The sequence below is a fragment of the Phocoena sinus genome, chromosome 10 (assembly GCF_008692025.1).
Source record: "Phocoena sinus isolate mPhoSin1 chromosome 10, mPhoSin1.pri, whole genome shotgun sequence".
In the NCBI taxonomy this organism is placed as follows: Eukaryota; Metazoa; Chordata; class Mammalia; order Artiodactyla; family Phocoenidae; genus Phocoena; species Phocoena sinus.
In genome coordinates, this window is record NC_045772.1 from 62,435,023 (window position 1) to 62,453,998 (window position 18,976).

Consider the following 18,976-nt stretch of genomic DNA (forward strand, 5'->3'; position numbering starts at 1 on the left):
AGTCCCAGTAATTAAACACAACCAAGAGGTAAAAGAGGTGAACTTGTGACCAGGTCTGTAACCCAGGGATCAGCCTTGGACATCACTAAGATAACTAGGCACGTCAATTACTCTGTCTCCCTGGCCCTTGTCTCATTCTAGGAGAAATTGACAAGTCACAGCCCTTGCTGAAGGAACATCCCTCAACTGCCATATTTTTTACTGCTTGACCCTAATTCTCCCCCAGTTGACCCAGGGGTGGTCCCAGACCCAAAGGCCCCTGATTCATAGGCTGGTCAGGGACCTACAATGTGGCTAAGAAATGATGATCAGAGACCAATCACATTCTCAGTCTTGGGAATCTGATTCTGGAAATACAGAGATGGTGAAAGCTGTGAGCCATAGGGATTGAAGCTCAGAGAATCTGGAGATGGTTAAGGCTGTGACAGGTTAGGCAGAGAGACACTGACATTGCAGAAGGGCTGGAAGGTAGAAGAACATATACAGTGGAGGGTGAGAATAAGCTGGTTTGAAGTGAAGCAGATACAGGCGAGCTGTCAGGCCAAGTTGAAGGTGAAGCGTAATAGCAGTTGACGTTCAACCCTGCCTGCACGTAAGGATCATCTGGAGAGAAGTTTTTTTTTGTTTTTTTTTTTGCGGTACGCGGGCCTCTCACTGTTGTGGCCTCTCCCGTCGCGGAGCACAGGCTCCGGATGCGCAGGCTCAGCGGCCACGGCTCACGGGCCCAGCCGCTCCGCGGCACGTGGGATCCTCCCGGACCGGGGCACGAACCCATGTCCCCTGCGTCGGCAGGCGGACGCTCAACCGCTGCACCACCAGGGAAGCCCTGGAGAGAATTTAACAAACGCCAGTGCCCGCACTTATCCCCAGAGAGTCTATGTAATTGGTGTGGAGTGGGGGCCGGGCATTAGTAGGTTAAAATTCTCCTCAGGTGACTCTCAGGGAGAGGCAGGTGGAGAACCACTGACCTGCGGGGAGGCTCCCTGGCCTCCTGAGGCTCCTTGTTGCTGCTGCGGCCTGGCTCCAGCTCTGCAGGAGGCCCCGTGGTTCAGATTCTCCTGGATCCTTTAGCAGAGCCTTTTGGATATTGAATCGCTTACAGCTCCTGCCTTATTCCTTGCTGACAGAATCCTAATTTTGTACAAGTATTGGAGCAGCAATATGGTCAAGGAAGATGGGCCCAACCCCAGAGGATGAAGACAACTGGTCCTAGCCAAACAGGACAATTCCATCCCCTTCTCCCATCTTAGAGATGAGTATGTGACCCAGTTCTGACCAATGACATGTTGTGGGGGGAGCCCTTCTGGGAAAGGTTTTCCCCTTTAAAAAGAGAGGGATGGCTTCCCTGGTGGCACAGTGGTTGAGAGTCTGCCTGCCGATGCTGGGGACACGGGTTCGTGCCCCGGTCTGGGAGGATCCCACGTGCCGCGGAGCGGCTGAGCCTGCGCGTCCGGAGCCTGTGCTCCGCAACAGTGAGAGGCCCGCGTACCGCAAAAAAAAAAAAAAAAAAAAAAAAGAGAGGGAGAAGCTAGAGAAATGCCCCTTAGCCTCTCTTGTATTGGGGAGTTATGCTGCCGGATGTGATGCCTGGAGCTCCTGGAGCCATCTTGTGACTATGAGGGGAAACCCAAGACAACTGCAGAGAACCGGACCAGAGCCTAATGTGACTGCCGCCATTAACCACCCAGGAACCACCCACCCCCAGACTTCTTGTTACTTACTCTATGCTTACTGTGTGCCAGGTGCCGTCCTAAGTGCTTTTCATGTCTGAATGCCGGGGTCCCCAACCCCCGGGCCGCGGACCGGCAGCAGTCCGTGGCCTGTTGGGAAGCGGGCCGCACAGCAGGAGGTGAACGGCGGGCGACAAAGCGAAGCTTCCTCTGCCGCTGCCCGTGGCTCGCGCTGCCGCCTGGGCCACACCCCGCCCACCGCCTGTCCGTGGAAAAACTGTCGTCCATGAAACCGGTTCCTGGTGCCAGAAAGGTTGGGGACCACTGTCTCAGTGGATCAAAGCTGGCTCCATTCCCTCACCTTCCCATACACCACCCACTACCCAACGCAACATGAGCATGTCTCTGTGAGACGGAGTGACCTAACATGTACATAGCCAAAGAGAACAAAAGGCCTCAGAGCTGGCTCATCCGCTGTCCACAGCCCACTTGCCCTGGCTCTCCTTACTGCAAGATCCACACTGGGCTGGTGTTCAAGATGCTCCCAGCGGATGCCCTCCTAGTCACACTCCACAAAGCTGGCTGATTGGCTCTCCCCCAACCCTTGCCTTTCACCCCCTCACTCACCTCTCTACTCTTACTGCATTGCTTCCCTCATTTCCCTTTCTCCATCCCTCCAGTGACTGGATTTGAGAGGAAGAGAAATGGAGCACCCCTGCCCTGCCCCCCGCCCCAAACCAAAACTATGTGGAATGACAGTAGATTTTTTAAATCTGGATTTCTATGCAGTGGCTGAGTCCTTAAACATTAGCAATTGGTCTCATTAGCCTGGTTGTATCTCCAAAGTGGGCGTTCTTTTCATGTTGTCCTGTCCCCTCACCCAAACATAAATCGAAGTGGTCCCCAAAGAAAGGGCCCTCTAGCCTCTTCCATGGCTCTGCCTAGGGACTGCTCAGGGTCTGCACCCAGAGGTGTACAGGCCCCTCTTCAGGCCCGCTCAGCAGACCCCACGTATTCCCCCACCTTCATAACTCTCCCTTCCCAAGTTTGCCTCAGCCCCGAGGTTCGGGCTCAAAGAACACCACAGGTGTGAACAGTTACACAGACTTTATTTTTCACCCATTGAGCACAGGAAGGTCTGGGCAGGCAGAGGCGTCACCATCACCTCCCCTGGTTCACAGACACAGGCCGTGAGGCTTGGTGGTGAGGGACAGAGGTCCCACCCCTACTGCAGATCGCTGTGGAATTATCACGGCAACGCATTTGTTCTCAGTCCTATTTACACCAGGGAGTGTGGAGAGGGTACATTTCTTACACCAAAAATATATACTCTGGAATCTCTAAAACAAAAATATCTCTATCTCTACAGGAGACCTACTAGAAAGAACACAGAAAACGAGGGAAATATACCAGCACCTCAAGCCGTCCCCTTCCGTGGGAAGGTCGCTCTGCTCTCCGCCTGACACCATGTGCTCGGGAGGGCAGCCGCATCTAACCAATCAGACAGACAGAGATCAACGAGGGGGAGGCTTATCGTCTTGGAGGAGTGAATATGGGAGAGAGGCATGGGGAGGATGATTTTGGCCTCTTTTGCAAAAGGAGTTAGTTGCATATTCAGTTTGGTACTTCTGTTTCCAACATTATTGCACGTGTGTAAAACCTGCATGTCGGAGTCAACTGCCAACCTGCTAAGAGAACCCAAGCTCTGCTGATTTCTGCTGGGCTCGGGAAAGGGCTGTGAGTGGGCTCACTCTCTCTCAGAAATATTAATGCCATCAGCTAGAAGAAAACTTCTGTATTCTCCAGTGCTGAAAGTGGGTTAAAGAAAATGCTATTCTTTTTCTTTCCAGAAGGATCAGAAACCATTCCATTCCCTTTGAGCACAGAATCTTCTAAAAGAATTATGCTTAATGGATGAATCATGCCACTTTCTGAATTCTCCTCTTGAAAAGATTCACGTGACACTCCTTTCCTCTTTCCAAGCTTCAAGCAATCATATAGTTACTTCACACCTCTTTTGGTGGTGAAAATCAGCCTCCTTTCCGATAAAGAAATGTGAGCTGAGTCAACTACCCATTCTCTATAATTAATGCAAGACCCCAAGGGCACCAAGAATCATAAAGAGTAGATTCGGGCTTCCCTGGTGGCGCAGTGGTTGAGAGTCCGCCTGCCGATGCAGGGGACATGGGTTCGTGCCCCGGTCCGGGAAGATCCCACATGCCGCGGAGCGGCTGGGCCCGTGAGCCGTGGCCGCTGAGCCTGCGCGTCCGGAGCCTGTGCTCCGCGACGGGAGAGGCCACAACAGTGAGAGGCCTGCGTACCGCAAAAAAAAAAAGAGGGGGGAGATTTGGCAGAAAAATCCCTTCTATTTGGTTTTGGAATGTCTTTCTCTATTTACACCGAAATATGGATGACCCTGAGGGCTTGAGAATCCTTAGTCCCTCACCCTAAATAAGGCAAATAACCGTAAGTCTCACCTTTTTGAGAAGCCCCAGAACCGTCCAGCCTCCTCCCCCTCTCACCAGCCCTAACTAGCCGTGGTGGTTAGGACCTCTGACCAAGAACTTCTTCCCTCCAAGGAAAACTTGAAACACTGAGGAAAAGGCAGAAAGGACGGGAAGGAGTATGTGAAAAAGCTGAGTCAGTACAAGGGGGAAGAGCTTAGACGCTGTCTCATCTGGCCAGTCAGGGCCGACAGGAAGGATTTCTACCTTAGGAGTCCTGGCAGCTACAACCAAAAGAAAGTCAAGAAGCCTGAGAACATCCGATGCATGTTGAATGTCCTGCCAGGATATGGCTTGGGAACCTGAGAAGTCTGAGGAAGGTGTAAGAAGGTGGCACTAACTCTCCAGCAAAAGAAGACACTTAGAGAAGCTGATTAAGTGGCAGAGAGAACATACTTAATAGCATGTCTGACGCTGGTTAAAATGAAAGCCACGGGCCCTGGGCTCAAGCCTTCTCCTACACATCAGGAAAATGTGGAGACTCCAAACGTGGACATTGAAGTTGACAGAGAAGCTGCAGGGAGAATTACTGATTCCTCCATTAATAGAGAAGACTAGAGCACTGAGTAGGTAGAAAATAAAGTCAAACTGGGAATTGCGTTTTTTGAATGACCGGAAACCAGATTCCCCAAACCAGAGACCTCTGAAGGTCTGACCTCTTGTCAGCCTGATATGTCAACAAAACCTACGACTTAGCATATGCCAGGTTTTTATCAAACATTTATGACTAATTTAAAAGCCAGACACATCTCAAATAGAAACAGCAACTATTTATAACGTCTTTTGAAAATATACGGTTCCCTACCTCTCTACCCCAAAGGCAAATTTATACCAACAAGGAGAGGGGGATAGGAGCTGTGTGCAGTAACGACCAGCTCTCTTGATAATCCCATTACCAGAAGTTTGAAATCATATACAGCTACAAAGAACTAGCCTGCATTTCCTGCAACCAGACGTGTTGAGCAATTTCACAGCATGTTTCTGCGGGCCTTCACCTCCTATCTAAACCAACCCCTTCCGTAAGTCATGGGCTAGGACGTAACCCACCCACTTAGTGATGCCAGTTCTTCTGTTTAGAAGCAAGAGTCCACTCACCATCATTTTCTTAAATCTCCGGCCTCCCTCCCTTCCTCCTCTACACTGCTAGCCTATCAGGGCATTGCCCTGCCAACACTCAAACGACTCCTGAATTTACCCTTGTCAGAAAAGAGGTGGACTACTTCTCTGGCCCAAGCAAGCCTGGGCATGGGAATTACCTAACTACCTGCTTTCTACCCCTAAATCAGTTTCTCATTAATGTCGAGCTTAAACACCTTTTTCTAAGACTAATCTACCTGTATCTGCCCTCAGGCAATTCTATCAGAATAGAGAGGGGAAGCGCTAGAAGGGAGAAGGAATGACCATATTCTTTTGATGTCCCCACAGCTCAGGTGCACGAGGTGGTTTAGCAGCAGCGATGAAACCTCATGGATACACTCTCACTTGTTGGTAGACACACGTGCATACACACACAGGTACACACACGTGGCTCACGCTCCACCACCAGTCCCAGTCTCCTACCCTAAACACCCCACCCCCCCCACTTGACTCTGCAACCCACAGACCAGCCACTGAGCAGGAAAGCAGCCAGGACTGGGGCTGAAGGATGGGTGGGACTCGGGAAAGATAAGAGAGGAAGAGTAGGGAATGGTGCCTACCACCGAGATGTAGCACAAACGAGGCTGGCTCTTGTTTGAAAAAAAGCTAATAGCCTAAAAAGACTGGCACAGCCTTCCAAAGTAGCTAACACTCCGAAGGCGCGGTACGCTGGGAGGGTCTGGCTCAGGAAGCGCACTACACAGAGTTAACAAAGACCGGCTCCCCACTCTCAGGCAGCCTGCCAGCACAGGGCATCACAAGACGTCAGTGTGTGAGTAGAGAGGTTTTTCTGAGTGACTCTGCCACGTAGTTCTGTTGCATGATGGACTCTTCCCTGCCGTATTCCTCATCGCCACGCTGAGGCCAAGGGAACAGGTGAAGCGGTCACCACCCTCCCTATACAGAAGTGGCAGGAAAAGATGGGCGGGGAAAGATGGGGGAAGAAAAGCGGGGGGTGGGGTGGGGTGGGTGGATGTCCTCAGGGAACAGAGAAGATGAAAAAGGAGGCAAGCCCAAGGAAGCAGAGAGGGACAGGGAAAGTCAGCAAGAAAGCTTTTCCCAATGACAGGGTGCCTTATGATTTTTCTAAATTAGGTAGGTAGATGGGTACAATATTACATTTATCCTAAAGTGATAAAATGTGAAGCTTTGGCTCTCAAAGATTTTAATGCCCATATAGTTCAAAGAAGCATGCCTGTTCCTGTCTGCAGCATATGAAAGGATGCCGAGGCTGTCCCTGAAACAGCCTTGTGAGTAGAAATCAGACAAGCCAGGAACAATACCCACAATTCAAAGGGATGTCATTTTAATATTTGAAAGCAGCGTGATGTTCAGCCAATAGGCACTGGTATGGCCATACATACTGCTTGTTTACAGCAGGCATCCGTTCTGAGTGGTTGGTGCCCATCCTGTACCAGTTGTTAAATATTCTGAAAATCATCTGTGTATTAAAAGGACTGACTCTAAGAGATAGGGAAATAGGAAAAAGGCAGGATTCCTTCAGTATCAAAGGTCCTTAGAGTAAGACTACATTAATATATTTATGAGTCTAAGGAATGCAAAATTCAATAAAGTTACGTAGCCAACTCTTCACCTATGAAAGGAGAGCACACCGACAGACGGTCCCACCGTACAAATATTTTCCAGGATGGAAACTGAACTGATCAGATCCCCTGGGTACCAACATGCTTGCTAGTCACATTCTGTGCACAAAGGAAGGGAAAGTCTATACACAATGGAGCCCAAACCCTCGATATTCATTGCAAAAGACAAGAGGAGACAGAAACTGTAAATATAGTTTTAAACTAAATACCAAAATTAATTTCACCACTTACAGTTCATTTCCCAATGTGGCTTTTTACATCTGAAAGTCAGAACATCTGTCAACAAAAAAATCCAGGATGATGAAGGTGGTTTGGTCCATTGAGTTGGTGACGGTTTGCTACTAAGGCAGCTAAGGAGACATTACGTAAGCACTTGGATCTCTCCAGGAATGGAATCAGAGTGTGTCCTCAAGAGACAGCAGCAGGATATGGATGTTTCCACAACATGGCCAATTAAAAACACCTTATCTCCTTTTCTACTCACAAACGACTACAGTCAAACCTTTCCCAGATATCTAGAAAGCAGACACTATGACAAATCTTCAGGCTAGGAAGTCCTTCCTGGTGTCTAAACTAATTCCTTCTGTAGCCACTGAAGCTTGTTCTCTTACCCTATCAGTGAAGTCAGGAGAAGCTGTTCATCCTCACTCACCATCCCTGATTTTCCCCCAGGCCTTTTCCTGTCTGAGCTAAGCAACTTCAATGTCCCTTCTGGCCCTTTCATCATCCAAGGTTCTTGCTGAGTTACGCAGGCTGCTGCTAGCGAGCGATGAAGACGCACCAGGCCAGAGGCATCTTCTGGCTGTGGTGGTGAGCGCTGCCAAGGCCCAGGGCGCTGACCCTCCTCCTAGAAGCAGACCCTCCTGGTGGCCTCTGGGTCTCGCCAGCATCCCCCAGAGCAGGCAACCAAACCAAGGCCCGGGGCTGCCTAGGAGCCTGCGGTCACTATGGGACTGGAGAGGCTTCCTTTTCCTCTCTGCTCGCCTCCTACTTCCTCACCCTGTCCTTGAGCAAGAGGGACCTCACCGAGGAAATCCTCAGTGGCAGAATGGATCCATACGGCTTAGTAGGCCAGCAGAGGGTTTCAGAGGAAATGTCTGGCAAATGGGAAGCTGGGTCTTCGGTGGAGGAAGTTCTGAAGAGAAAGAGAAGGAAGAGGAGAAGTACCAACGGGAAGTGGTCTTCTGCTTCCACACTCATACCAGGCAATGCCCTCCGATGCACACCACCAATAACTGAATGCTCGCGTGGCTTCGACAGGACCAAGGACGGGGCCAGACTTGGGCTCGCTTCTTCTCTGAGACACTCTTCATCTTCTCTGTAACCAGAACTTCCCTGTGGCGCCTCACGGCCCACATCCTCCATCCCAGCAAAGACTTTTAGTTGAAGAGACTGAATAAAAGTGTTACAATTAGACAAAAAGGGAACACATGATTCATTCCTGATTTTAACACAATACTTTGAAGATGTCACCACAATTTCGATCTGGCTGTATTTTAAGTTCATGTACAAGTAGACTAGTTCTCAACTAAAAATAACCATGTGCGTTATACATTTCGACAGCTGCCTGGATTTTCCTCTGAAGGAAACAAGATTCTATATTTCACTCACATTCAGTACAGATTTCTTTTAACCCATTTGATGAAATAGCCCATCACTACCACCCACTGGTGGCTGTGGCTTTCCAAAGCACATCAGCTTCTCCTCAGAGCAGCCTTATGAGTGAGACAGTTATTATTACCCCCATTTCACGACTGAATAAACCAAGTACCAGAAACAGTGGTCTGCCAGGTTACACATGGAATTAACAGCTAAGCCAAGTCTCCTCACCTACCCTACTGCTTTTTTTTTTTTTTAACTAGAAAAGTTGCCTTTAAAAAGACCTAAGATTTTACCTTCGGTTATCTGATGACTTAGTGTTTGGACCAAATTATTCATGTGATTCGAGTACACAGCCTACTCCAATGTAGGCAAAAATGCCTCCAGTCTTTCCATTTTTTTCATTAACCAGATTAAAAATTGATCTATGCTACTGACAAACGATACTCAGAATTTAGTTTCCAAAATAAGAAAACAGTTACAATTTAATATTTCAAAATCTTTCCTTGACAATAATTCTCATTATGGAATAAGTTAAATAAATAAGTTAAAGTCTGTATCAATACTATCAACACTACCCAAATATTTTAAGGATTTTCCAGTTTGTGTGGTTGCAATGACCAAAGGGACGCTCTACAGATTTTGAAACGGGAACTAGAAAGAGGATTAAGGGAACAAAACAGATAAAGCAAATTTACATTCCAAAGTAATTCCATCCTGACTTTGGGCCTGGGTAAGTGGGCAGCTCAAACCAGCATATCTGCTCAAATAGTTAGAGCACATTTTTCCTTTTCTTAGGTTTATAGCTATTCTGTGGGGTTAGCAACAATGCTAGATGTGCTATTCATGGATAAATTCAACTTTACAACTAAAACATATTTTACTTTCAACATCATTGCTAGTTTTAAAAGTCAGAAATAAAAATCGGCAATTATACCTCTTTTCCTTTGTGTTTCCAGAATTCATACTGAGAGCTTTCCAGACTGTGGTTTTAGGCATTTCATCAGATATATTAATCTCAGAGGGGTCACATCTGAAATCAATGCTTAGGACAGTCAATGTCAGACATACAAATAAGGTCTACATCTCAGTCTCTGTATAATACCCACTACCCACCAGAAGGGAAAAGATGAGGCGTGAGGAAGCTTGTCTCACAGCTCTCGGGAGCATTGGGAACCAGATGGTCGGAATGTCGAGAAGCAAGGTGGCCTGTGAGTCAGAGCTGAGGGCTGGGCCGGGGTGCCGGTTAGCGGCCAGCCCTGCTCCCACAGTTCTGCTCTCCTTTGAAGGGCCCCTCTGGGGATGCTGGTGACAGCGCTAAGAAGCCAGAAGTGGCAGCACCAGGAGCTACCACTTAGTGAGCGCTTGCTGTGGGCCAGGCACGGTGCTAAGCACTCTGTCCATTTTCTCGTTTACATGGCCAGATCTTTTCCATTTATAGCTTACAAAGGACTGTTACAATATATTTTCTTAACTCTCACAGTATCAGAGATTATTAACATCCTCATTTTTAATGTGTAGAAACCAAAGCTCATAGGGTTAAGAGGCTGTCCAAGGTCAGACGTCAGTAAGTGGAGAATCAAGACCTTGAATCCAGTCCTTGGTCTCCTAGACCCACCCTGCCCCCGCATTGCCCCCGCCAGTACTCTAAACTTTTCCACATGCCAGACTCTCCTTCTAAAAGGCCAAGAGGGGAGGCAGCATCTGCTAGAGGAGGAACATGATTTCTGCTTTGCCGTAGAGAATGCAAAGCCTATGGCTCCTTCCCTGACAACTTATAGAAAGTTTCTTAAAGATCAAAGATTCCATTTCTTTGGGGTAAGGTAAAAAAAATTGAACTCAGAGCAACGGAGAGGAGAATGGTGGCTACCAGAGGCTGGGGGGTGGGAGAAAAGGGGAGATATTGATCAAAGGGTACAAACTTTCAGTTATGAGGAAGTTCTGCAGACAATGTAAGGCATGGTGACTATAGTTAATAATAATGTATTGTACACTTGAAATTTGCTAAGAAAGTAGATCTCAAGTGTTCTCACTACACACAAAAAAGAATGGTAAGTATAGTAAGTGATGGATATGTTGTTAGTTTAATTGTAGTAATCATTTTACATATATATATATATATAATGTTGCACACCTTAAATATATACTATTTTTAGTTATCATAAATAAATAAATAACCAAACAAAAGACTTTCCTCATCTCCCCCTCAGTATAAAGCACCATCAATTCAATAACTCAGCAGTAAATTATCTAGCATCTAGATAACCCAGATCCCCTCTCTCTTCCTTTTCTGTACCCTCTCCACCTCTGAGCTTCTTCCAGCTTCTGTGTTCCTCTTCCAAAGCGGAAACAAAACACCAGGAATGAAACTGCAAATGGACCAGTTTAGCTTCCTGTGATTTGTGGTGAGCAACAGGTTTAATACACCAAAGGGCTAAGATCGCTGGCAGAAGTAAGGAATTTGGGGAATCCCAGTTAGGTTCCCCCTTGGCTCCTAGGACTGTAGCCGCCATGAGCCAAGCTGGAAGGGGCTGTCTCTGCCCAGCCCCCAACGGCTTGCCTAAGCATGGGAATTTCATGCCCACCAGGCTGAGAAGCAAAGACTACATCCTGTTCACCTTTGGAAGGTGGCAGAGAGAGGCAGAAGGACCACTGGTTTGGGGAGCACACGGGCTCCCGTAGCTCTGTCCTCCTGTGATTCCCAGCACCTGGCATAGTGCCCAATGCATGGCAGGCCCTCAGAAAACCAGGAAAGGAAAGGTGTTTTCACAGGCTGGAACCGGGAGGCTGAAAGTTTAGCTGTTTATACCAGCAGCTGCATTTGTGACACAGCCCCCATCACAAAGCCAGAACATTTACACAACCACCAAAACAGTCAACTCCTTGGGGCTGGGGGAGTTTTACCTGAAACTGTTGTTCTTTCCAGGACTACTTAGTAACTTCCTGCTCTCTAAGGGGAACTTGTCTCCCCCCATTTCTAACATTTTCTCAGCCTCCTGCAAGAAAAGGAGACATTACTTTATCTTGGATCAAATGAAACCAATAGTCTACACCAGCCCATTTTTCAATCACCATAATTTCTACCTGATTTTCTCTCCATTTATTGTAAGTATAATTATGTTCTTTCATAGATCTGACTCACCACAAAAAGAGAGACAACCCAGTATCTGTACCTATGGAATAGTATTTAAAAAAAAAAAAAAAAAGAACCTGAATCTGAGTAAACCTTTAGATAAAACCACCAATTTACTGGAAACATAGGAGACAGAGAACATGTTAAATGATACCAAAAGTTATATTTAGTAAAATCTAAATGGCAGGAAACCCTGTATGTCAAAGACAAAAAAGACAGGAGGGGGGGCTTCCCTGGTGGCGCAGTGGTTGAGAGTCCGCCTGCCGATGCAGAGGACACGGGTTCGTGCCCCGGTCCGGGAAGATCCTACATGCCGCGGAGCGGCTGGGCCCGTGAGCCATGGCCGCTGAGCCTGCGCGTCCGGAGCCCGTGCTCCGCAGCAGGAGAGGCCACAACAGTGAGAGTCCCGCGTACCGCAAAAAAAGAAAAAGACAGGAGAGGAACCCCAAAAGAAAATTTTAAAATATATCAACCAATTGCAATATATGAACCTTACTGGATCCTGATTCAAACGGACGCTTAAAAATAATAAGGCAATTAGGGAACTATGAATACTGACTGTTCTTTCTACCTTGGTATATATTTAAAATGTTCCACAATAAAATACACACACACACACACACACACACACACACACGCACACACACATGCACACACAATGGAATACTATTCAGCCATTAAAAAAGAAGAAAATCCTGCCATTTACAACAACATGAATGAAATTTGAGGGCATTATGCTAAGTGAAATAAGTCAGAGAGAGAAAGACAAATACTGTATAATCTCACTTTCATGTGGAAACTAAAACAACTGAGGTCATAGAAACAGAGAGCAGAAACTCCTGGTGGTTGCCAGGCATAGGGGGCAGGGATGGGTGAAGGTGGTCAATGAGCTGAATAAGTTCTGGGGATATAATATCCAGCATGGTATCTATAGTTAACAATACTCTATTATATATTTGAAAATTGCTGAGATTAGATTTTAAAATTTCTCACCACACACACATACACACACACACAAATGCGAGTATGTGAGGTGATACATGTGTTAAGTAACCCTACTGTGGTAATCACTTCACAGTATATTCATATATCAAATCATTGCATTGTACACCTTAAACTTACACTATATTATATATCAGTTATATCTCAATAATGCTTGAAAAAAAAATACAAGATTTTTAAAACTCAAGATTTTAGGAAAAAAATTCCTTTAAAATGAAGTTCAGGCTTCCCTGGTGGTGCAGTGGTTGAGAGTCTGCCTGCCGATGCAGGGGACACGGGTTCGTGCCCTGGTCCGGGAAGATCCCACATGCCGCGGAGCGGCTGGGCCCGTGAGCCATGGCCCCTGAGCCTGCGCATCCGGAGCTTGTGCTCCGCAACGGGAGAGGCCACAACAGTGAGAGGCCCGCGTACCGCAAAAAAAAAAAAAAAAAAAAAAAAAGAATTTCAAAGGACACTATTTCAGGCACTAACTGTATTTGGAAATACTTTCAGGCTCATTCTTGGCCTGGTATTTTCATTTTGCTACACATCCATTCTTTGCACGTATAGGCCATTGATTGAAGGTCCATTGTGTGGATGGCAGATGCCAAGTGCTGAGGGAAATGAGGAAGGACAGAAAGTCCTATGCAAGTTATCTTTGCGAACCACAACAACATCTGCAGTTAGGTACGTGACAAATACTCTCGGAAAACAGTAGGTTTTTTATACTTGTCAACTTAGACCTTTGGGAGAACATGAACCATTTGATCTGATAATAAGAGCAGATTCCATGTTCATACTCTAAGTGTGAACCTGATGAGTAGACTGTAGATAAAGAGAGGGAAAACAACCGGTTATCAAATCTGACGATGAAGGACAGACATCGGCTAAGAATATCTTTGGAGTAATCTTCCCCACTCCTAAATATAACCCTTGGGATTCGAGACATGCTGACTTTTCATGTGGCCCTTCCTATGTTCTGTAATTTGAAGCTGCCCCAAAGTCTGCAGTTGGTGCAAGAACTATGACCTCTTCCTCCTTGGCCTTCTTTTTGGCATCATCCAACTTCTTCTTTTTGCTTTCCGGCATGAGATCATCTAACCAGCTCAGCTCCCGCTTAGAGAAACAGAGATCCATGACTTTCCTGACAAAGACCAGGGCCAAAACCTGAAGAAAAATAAAGAAAGTGAATTAGGGGGGCTCATTTCCTCCCTGGAGTTTAAAAGCAAAGTCTTATTCTCACAGCAGACTAGAACATGTCAAGCAAAATCAAACTCATAATAATCATAATATTTGCCTTTATTGAGGCTCTCTGAACCAGATACGAAGTTAAGTGTTTTCTATACAATAGTTTATTTAACTCTCATCATAACAACCCTACAACTTACTGATGCCCTAACTGAACTAATTTAATTCCTTTATTGAAAAGAGGAACCCTTCATCGGCAGATGGCCTTAAGAGCCGCCTTCCCCCGGCTTGAGGCCAGCAGGAAGGGCTACCAGGCAGCCTGGGGGTAGCGAACCTCTCCAGGAGATGGCTTTGGTGGGGCCAGCCAAGCTCAAACCAAACATGGGTCACCAGGGGGTGAGAGGGCCTTGAAGGACCGTCTGGATTTCCTCTGATCTTCTGCCTATACATTTACTCACAAAATCCTTGCTTTATGCCTGTGTCATGGATCTCGAGTGATTTTTGTCTCTGCCCTCTGGCCTGGCTTGACACTCATTTTATAAATGAGGAAACTGAGGCCCAGGGAGAGAAAGTGACTCACCTAAAATCTGACAGCTAATTTCCTCAATGGAAACGACCAGGGATCTCAACTGCTGCTCCACTTTCTCCCCATGAGGGCCATTTCAGCCAAAGGAGAACCAATAATAACCCAGAATGACCTGCCTGGACTGACTGGTATTCACCAGCTAAATTTGGTGACTGGACCAGGCATGGGGCAAATCAGGCTAATTAAATTCATTTCTCCCTAATTTCAATGACTATTTTCCCAATAAAGCCAAAATTCATAGCATCCCTTCCAGGAGTTGCCAGGAATTTGCTATTTCTTTAACCAAACACTCAAGCCCTGAACATAACACCCAAATGCAGAACCCTACGTGTATTCTGACAAAATTGAGACACCCATCAGGAGGGTATATATCTAGGAGATTAGGGGAAAAGGACCCCCAAAGATTCCTCACCCTTGAATATTCTCCCAGTAAGACAGAGTTCAAAAGTAACTAAATGAGTACCAGACATTACCCTCATTGGCTTTTCCCTTCTGAGGCCCACCCTTTGGGTAACTTTCAAAGAGTCCACTGAAATCTCAGCATCCTCATGACACAGAGTGAGCCAGAGACAGGAAGGCATCAAGAGGACAAGATGGAACAGTGAGGTGGTCAAGTGGCAAGAATTTCATCATCACCCTAGTTTTAGAAAACAGGTTGTCACCTATTGCTGAACCACACAGTTCAGCTTTCCTGGTCTCCTTTCCAAAGCACTTGCTTCAGTTAGAAAAGAGGCAAGGATGTCCCAGTCACTTATCAGTGCTAGACCAACCTCTTCCTCTTTCCCAGTGGCTTGAAATGGTGCATTTCCACCACTATAGACACTTCTGATTGCAGTAAATTCTAAATAGGAACCATATTGCTTTGAAGTAATACGCAAGTTACTGCAAACATGAAGAGTCCTCTCCATGTCAGATATATGAGAGAAAGAGAGAGAGAGAGAAAGAAATTCAGACAGACAGACAGGCAGACTAGTAGCCTTAAAAGTAAACATGGTAAACTACTACACACATGCATCCACACCTCAAGGTCCTCAAAATAATGCTGCTCCTGCAAAGACCTACCAAAAAACAAAAACTCACCATCAATAAAGGATTAACATCCAGAATATATAGAGAACTCCTAAAACTCAACAACAAAAAAACCTATCACCTTATTTTAAAATGGGCAAAGGACTTGAATAGACATTTCTCCAAAGATGATATACAAACAGCCAATAAGCACATGAAAAGATGCTCAACCAATTATTAGGGAAATCAAAACCACAATGAGATACCAACTCACACCCATTAGGATGGCTGTTATCCAAAAAAACCCACCATGCCACAACATGGATGAACCTTGAAGACGTTATGCTAAGTGAAACAAGACAGTCACAAAAGGAAAAATACTGCGATTCCACTCACATGAGGTAACTAGAGGAGTCAAATTCACAGAGACAGAAACTAGAATAGTGGTTTCCAGGGACTGAGGGGAGGGAGAAATGGGGAGTTACTGTTTCATCGGTACAGAGTTTCAGTTCTGCAAGATGAAAGACCTTCTGGAGGTGGATGGCGGTGATGGCTGCCCAAACACTGTGAATGTACTTAATGCCACTGAACTGTACACTTAAATATAGTGAAGATGGTAAGCTTTACGTTATGTATATTGTATCACTGTTTTTTAAAATAAAGAATAATACCTTTTAAACTCACCATCATTGGAAAGACAATGGCAGCTGGAGATGCCTTGATGACCCAAAGCAGGATGAGGCAGGTCAGCTGGATGAGGGTGAAGAGGTGCACTTTGCGCAGCGGCACGTGCCGAAGGTAGATGAAGTCTGGCTGGTGCTTTGCAGGCATCCCAAAGAGCTTCAGACGATCAAAGAACTGAAAGGAGGGAACTGGCATTTATTTTCAGGTGGTTTCTCTGGGCCTCGGTAATCCCATTCATATCTCTTATATCACCTGCTCCGAAAGGTGGGTAATACCGTTTCTACCTGACAGAAGGGGAAACTGAGTCTCAAAGAGAACAGGTAATTTGACCAAGGTTGGTAAGTGACAGAGTCAAAATCTGAACCTATCTCTTCTAATTCTGGGTTCAGCTTTCTCTCTCCTCTCCCACACTCTAGCTCCTGAGAGAGATCTTTCTCAGGGAGTGTTGAAAACAAAATAAGCAGTGGTATCTTTCTGCTTAAAAGACCAAATCTTTTATTTGTTCTTTGAGGAGTTTGGAGCTTTTTAATGATTATTTAAAGTAAAAAGATAGGGACTTCCCTGGTGGCACAGTGGTTAAGACTCTGCACTCCCAATGCAAGGGACCCAGGTTTGATCCCTGGCCAGGGAACTATATCTCACATGCATGCCGCAACTAAAAAGTTTGTGTGCCACAACTGAGGAGCCCACGTGCCTCAACTAAGGAGCCGGTAAGCTACAACTAAGGAGCCCACAACTAAGACTAAGCCACAACTAAGACTTGGTGCAACCAAATAAATAAATAAATAAAATGTTCAAAAAATATATATATATTTTAAAAAGTAAAAAGATAAAATGAAATCTCATGGGGCTTCCCTGGTGGCACAGTGGTTAAGAATCCACCTGCCAATGCAGGGGACACAGGGTCGAGACCTGATCGGGGAAGATCCCACATGCCGCGGAGCAACTAACCCCATGCGCCACAACTACTGAGCCTACGCTCTAGAGCCCACAAGCCGCAACTACTGAAGCCCACCTGCCTAGAACCTGTGCTCCGCAACAAGAGAAGCCACCACAATGAGAAGCCCGCACACCACAAAGAAGAGTAGCTCCTACTCGCCGCAACTAGAGAAAGCCCGCACACAGCAACAAAGACACAACTCACCCAAGATAAATAAATAAATAAATAAATTTCTTTTTTTAAAAATGAAATCTCATAACATTCTGGATATAGAAAATATGACCATCTTATATTATAAAAAGGAAAACAGAGACCCAGAGAGATTAAATAACCTGCCCAGGAGTTGGAGGAATCAGGCTCCCTGACTTCAGACTATACTACAAAGCTACAATGAACAAAACAGTACTGTACTGGCACAAAAACCAGAAATATAGATCAGACAGAACAGGATAGAAAGTCCAGAGATAAACCCACGCACCTGTGGCCACCTAATCCGTGACAAAGGAGGCAAGAGTATATAATAGAGAAAAGACAGTCTCTTCATAAGCGGTGCTGGGAAAACTGGACAACTACATATAAAAGAATGAAATTAGAACACTCCCTGACACCATACACAAAAATAAACTCAAAATGAATTAAAGACCTAAATGTAAGGCCAGATACTATAAAGCTCTTAGAGGAAAATATAGGCAGAACACTCTTTGACATAAATCACAGCAAGATCTTTTTCAATCCACCACCTAGAGTAATGAAAATAAAAACAAAAATAAATAAAGGGGACCTAATTAAAAGCTTTTGCACAGCAAAGGAAACTATAAACAAAACGAAAAGATAACCCTCAAAATGAGAGAAAATATTTGCAAATGAAGCGACTGACAAGAGATTTATCTCCAAAATATACAAATAGCTCATGCAGCTCAATATCAAAAAAAAAACAACCCAATCAAAAAATGGGCAGAAGACCTAAATAGAGATTTCACCAAAGAAGACATACCGATGGCCAAGAGGCACATGAAAAACTGCTCAACATCACAAATTATTAGACAAATGCAAATCAAACCTACAATGAGGTATCACTTCACACCGGTCAGAATGGCCATCATCAAAAAATCTACAAACAATAGGGCTTCCCTGGTGGCACGGTGGTTGAGTCCGCCTGCCGATGCGGGGGACATGGGTTCGTGCCCTTGCCCTGGAGGATCCCACATGCCGCGGCGCGGCTGGGCCCGTGAGCCATGGCCGCTGGGCCTGCGCGTCCGGAGCCTGTGCTCCGCAACGGGAAAGGCCACAACAGTGAGAGGCCCATGTACTGCAAAAAAAAAAAAAATCTACAAACAATAAATGCTGGAGAGGGTGTGGAGAAAAGGGAACCCTGCTGCACTGTTGGTGGGAATGTAAATTGGTACAGCCAGTATGGAGAACAGTATGGAGGTTCCTTAAAAAACTAAAAACAGGGCTTCCCTGGTGGCGCAGTGGTTGAGAGTCCGCCTGCCGATGCAGGGGACACGGGTTCGTGCCCCAGTCCGGGAAGATCCCACATGCCACAGAGCGGCTAGGCCCGTGAGCCACAGCCGCTGGGCCTGCGTGTCCGGAGACTGCATGTCCGGAGCCTATGCTCTGCAACGGGAGAGGCCACAACAGTGAGAGGCCCGCATACCACAAAAAAAAAAACCTAAAAATAGAGCTACCATGTGACCGAGCAATCCCACTCCTAGGCATGTATCTGGAGAAAACCATAATTCAAAAGGATGCATGCACCCCGATGTTCATTGCAGCACTATTTACAACAGCCAGGACACGGAAGCAACCTAAATGTCCATTGACAGAGGAATGGATAAAGAAGATGTGGTACATATATACAATGGAATATTACTCAGCCATAAAAAGGAACAAAATAGTGCCATTGGCAGAGATGTGGATGGACCTAGAGACTGTCACACAG

The 18,976-nt window shown here is 46.0% G+C and overlaps 1 protein-coding gene across 3 annotated transcripts in view; it reads right to left on the minus strand.

Moving 5' to 3' along the window:
- Window positions 1–3,933: 3,933 nt before the first annotated feature.
- Window positions 3,934–18,976, minus strand: part of SLC4A8 (solute carrier family 4 member 8) — an 82,055-nt gene continuing 67,012 nt past the window's right edge. For all 3 annotated transcript variants that reach the window (XM_032644890.1, XM_032644888.1, XM_032644889.1), the window contains 5 exons: window positions 16,095–16,268; window positions 13,658–13,795; window positions 11,419–11,510; window positions 9,452–9,547; window positions 3,934–8,307 (listed from right to left, as the gene is read on the minus strand). In XM_032644890.1, coding sequence (XP_032500781.1) covers window positions 8,295–8,307; window positions 9,452–9,547; window positions 11,419–11,510; window positions 13,658–13,795; window positions 16,095–16,268 — 513 coding nt within the window. In that variant the 3' untranslated portion in view covers window positions 3,934–8,294. The remainder of the gene's footprint in view (window positions 8,308–9,451; window positions 9,548–11,418; window positions 11,511–13,657; window positions 13,796–16,094; window positions 16,269–18,976) is intronic.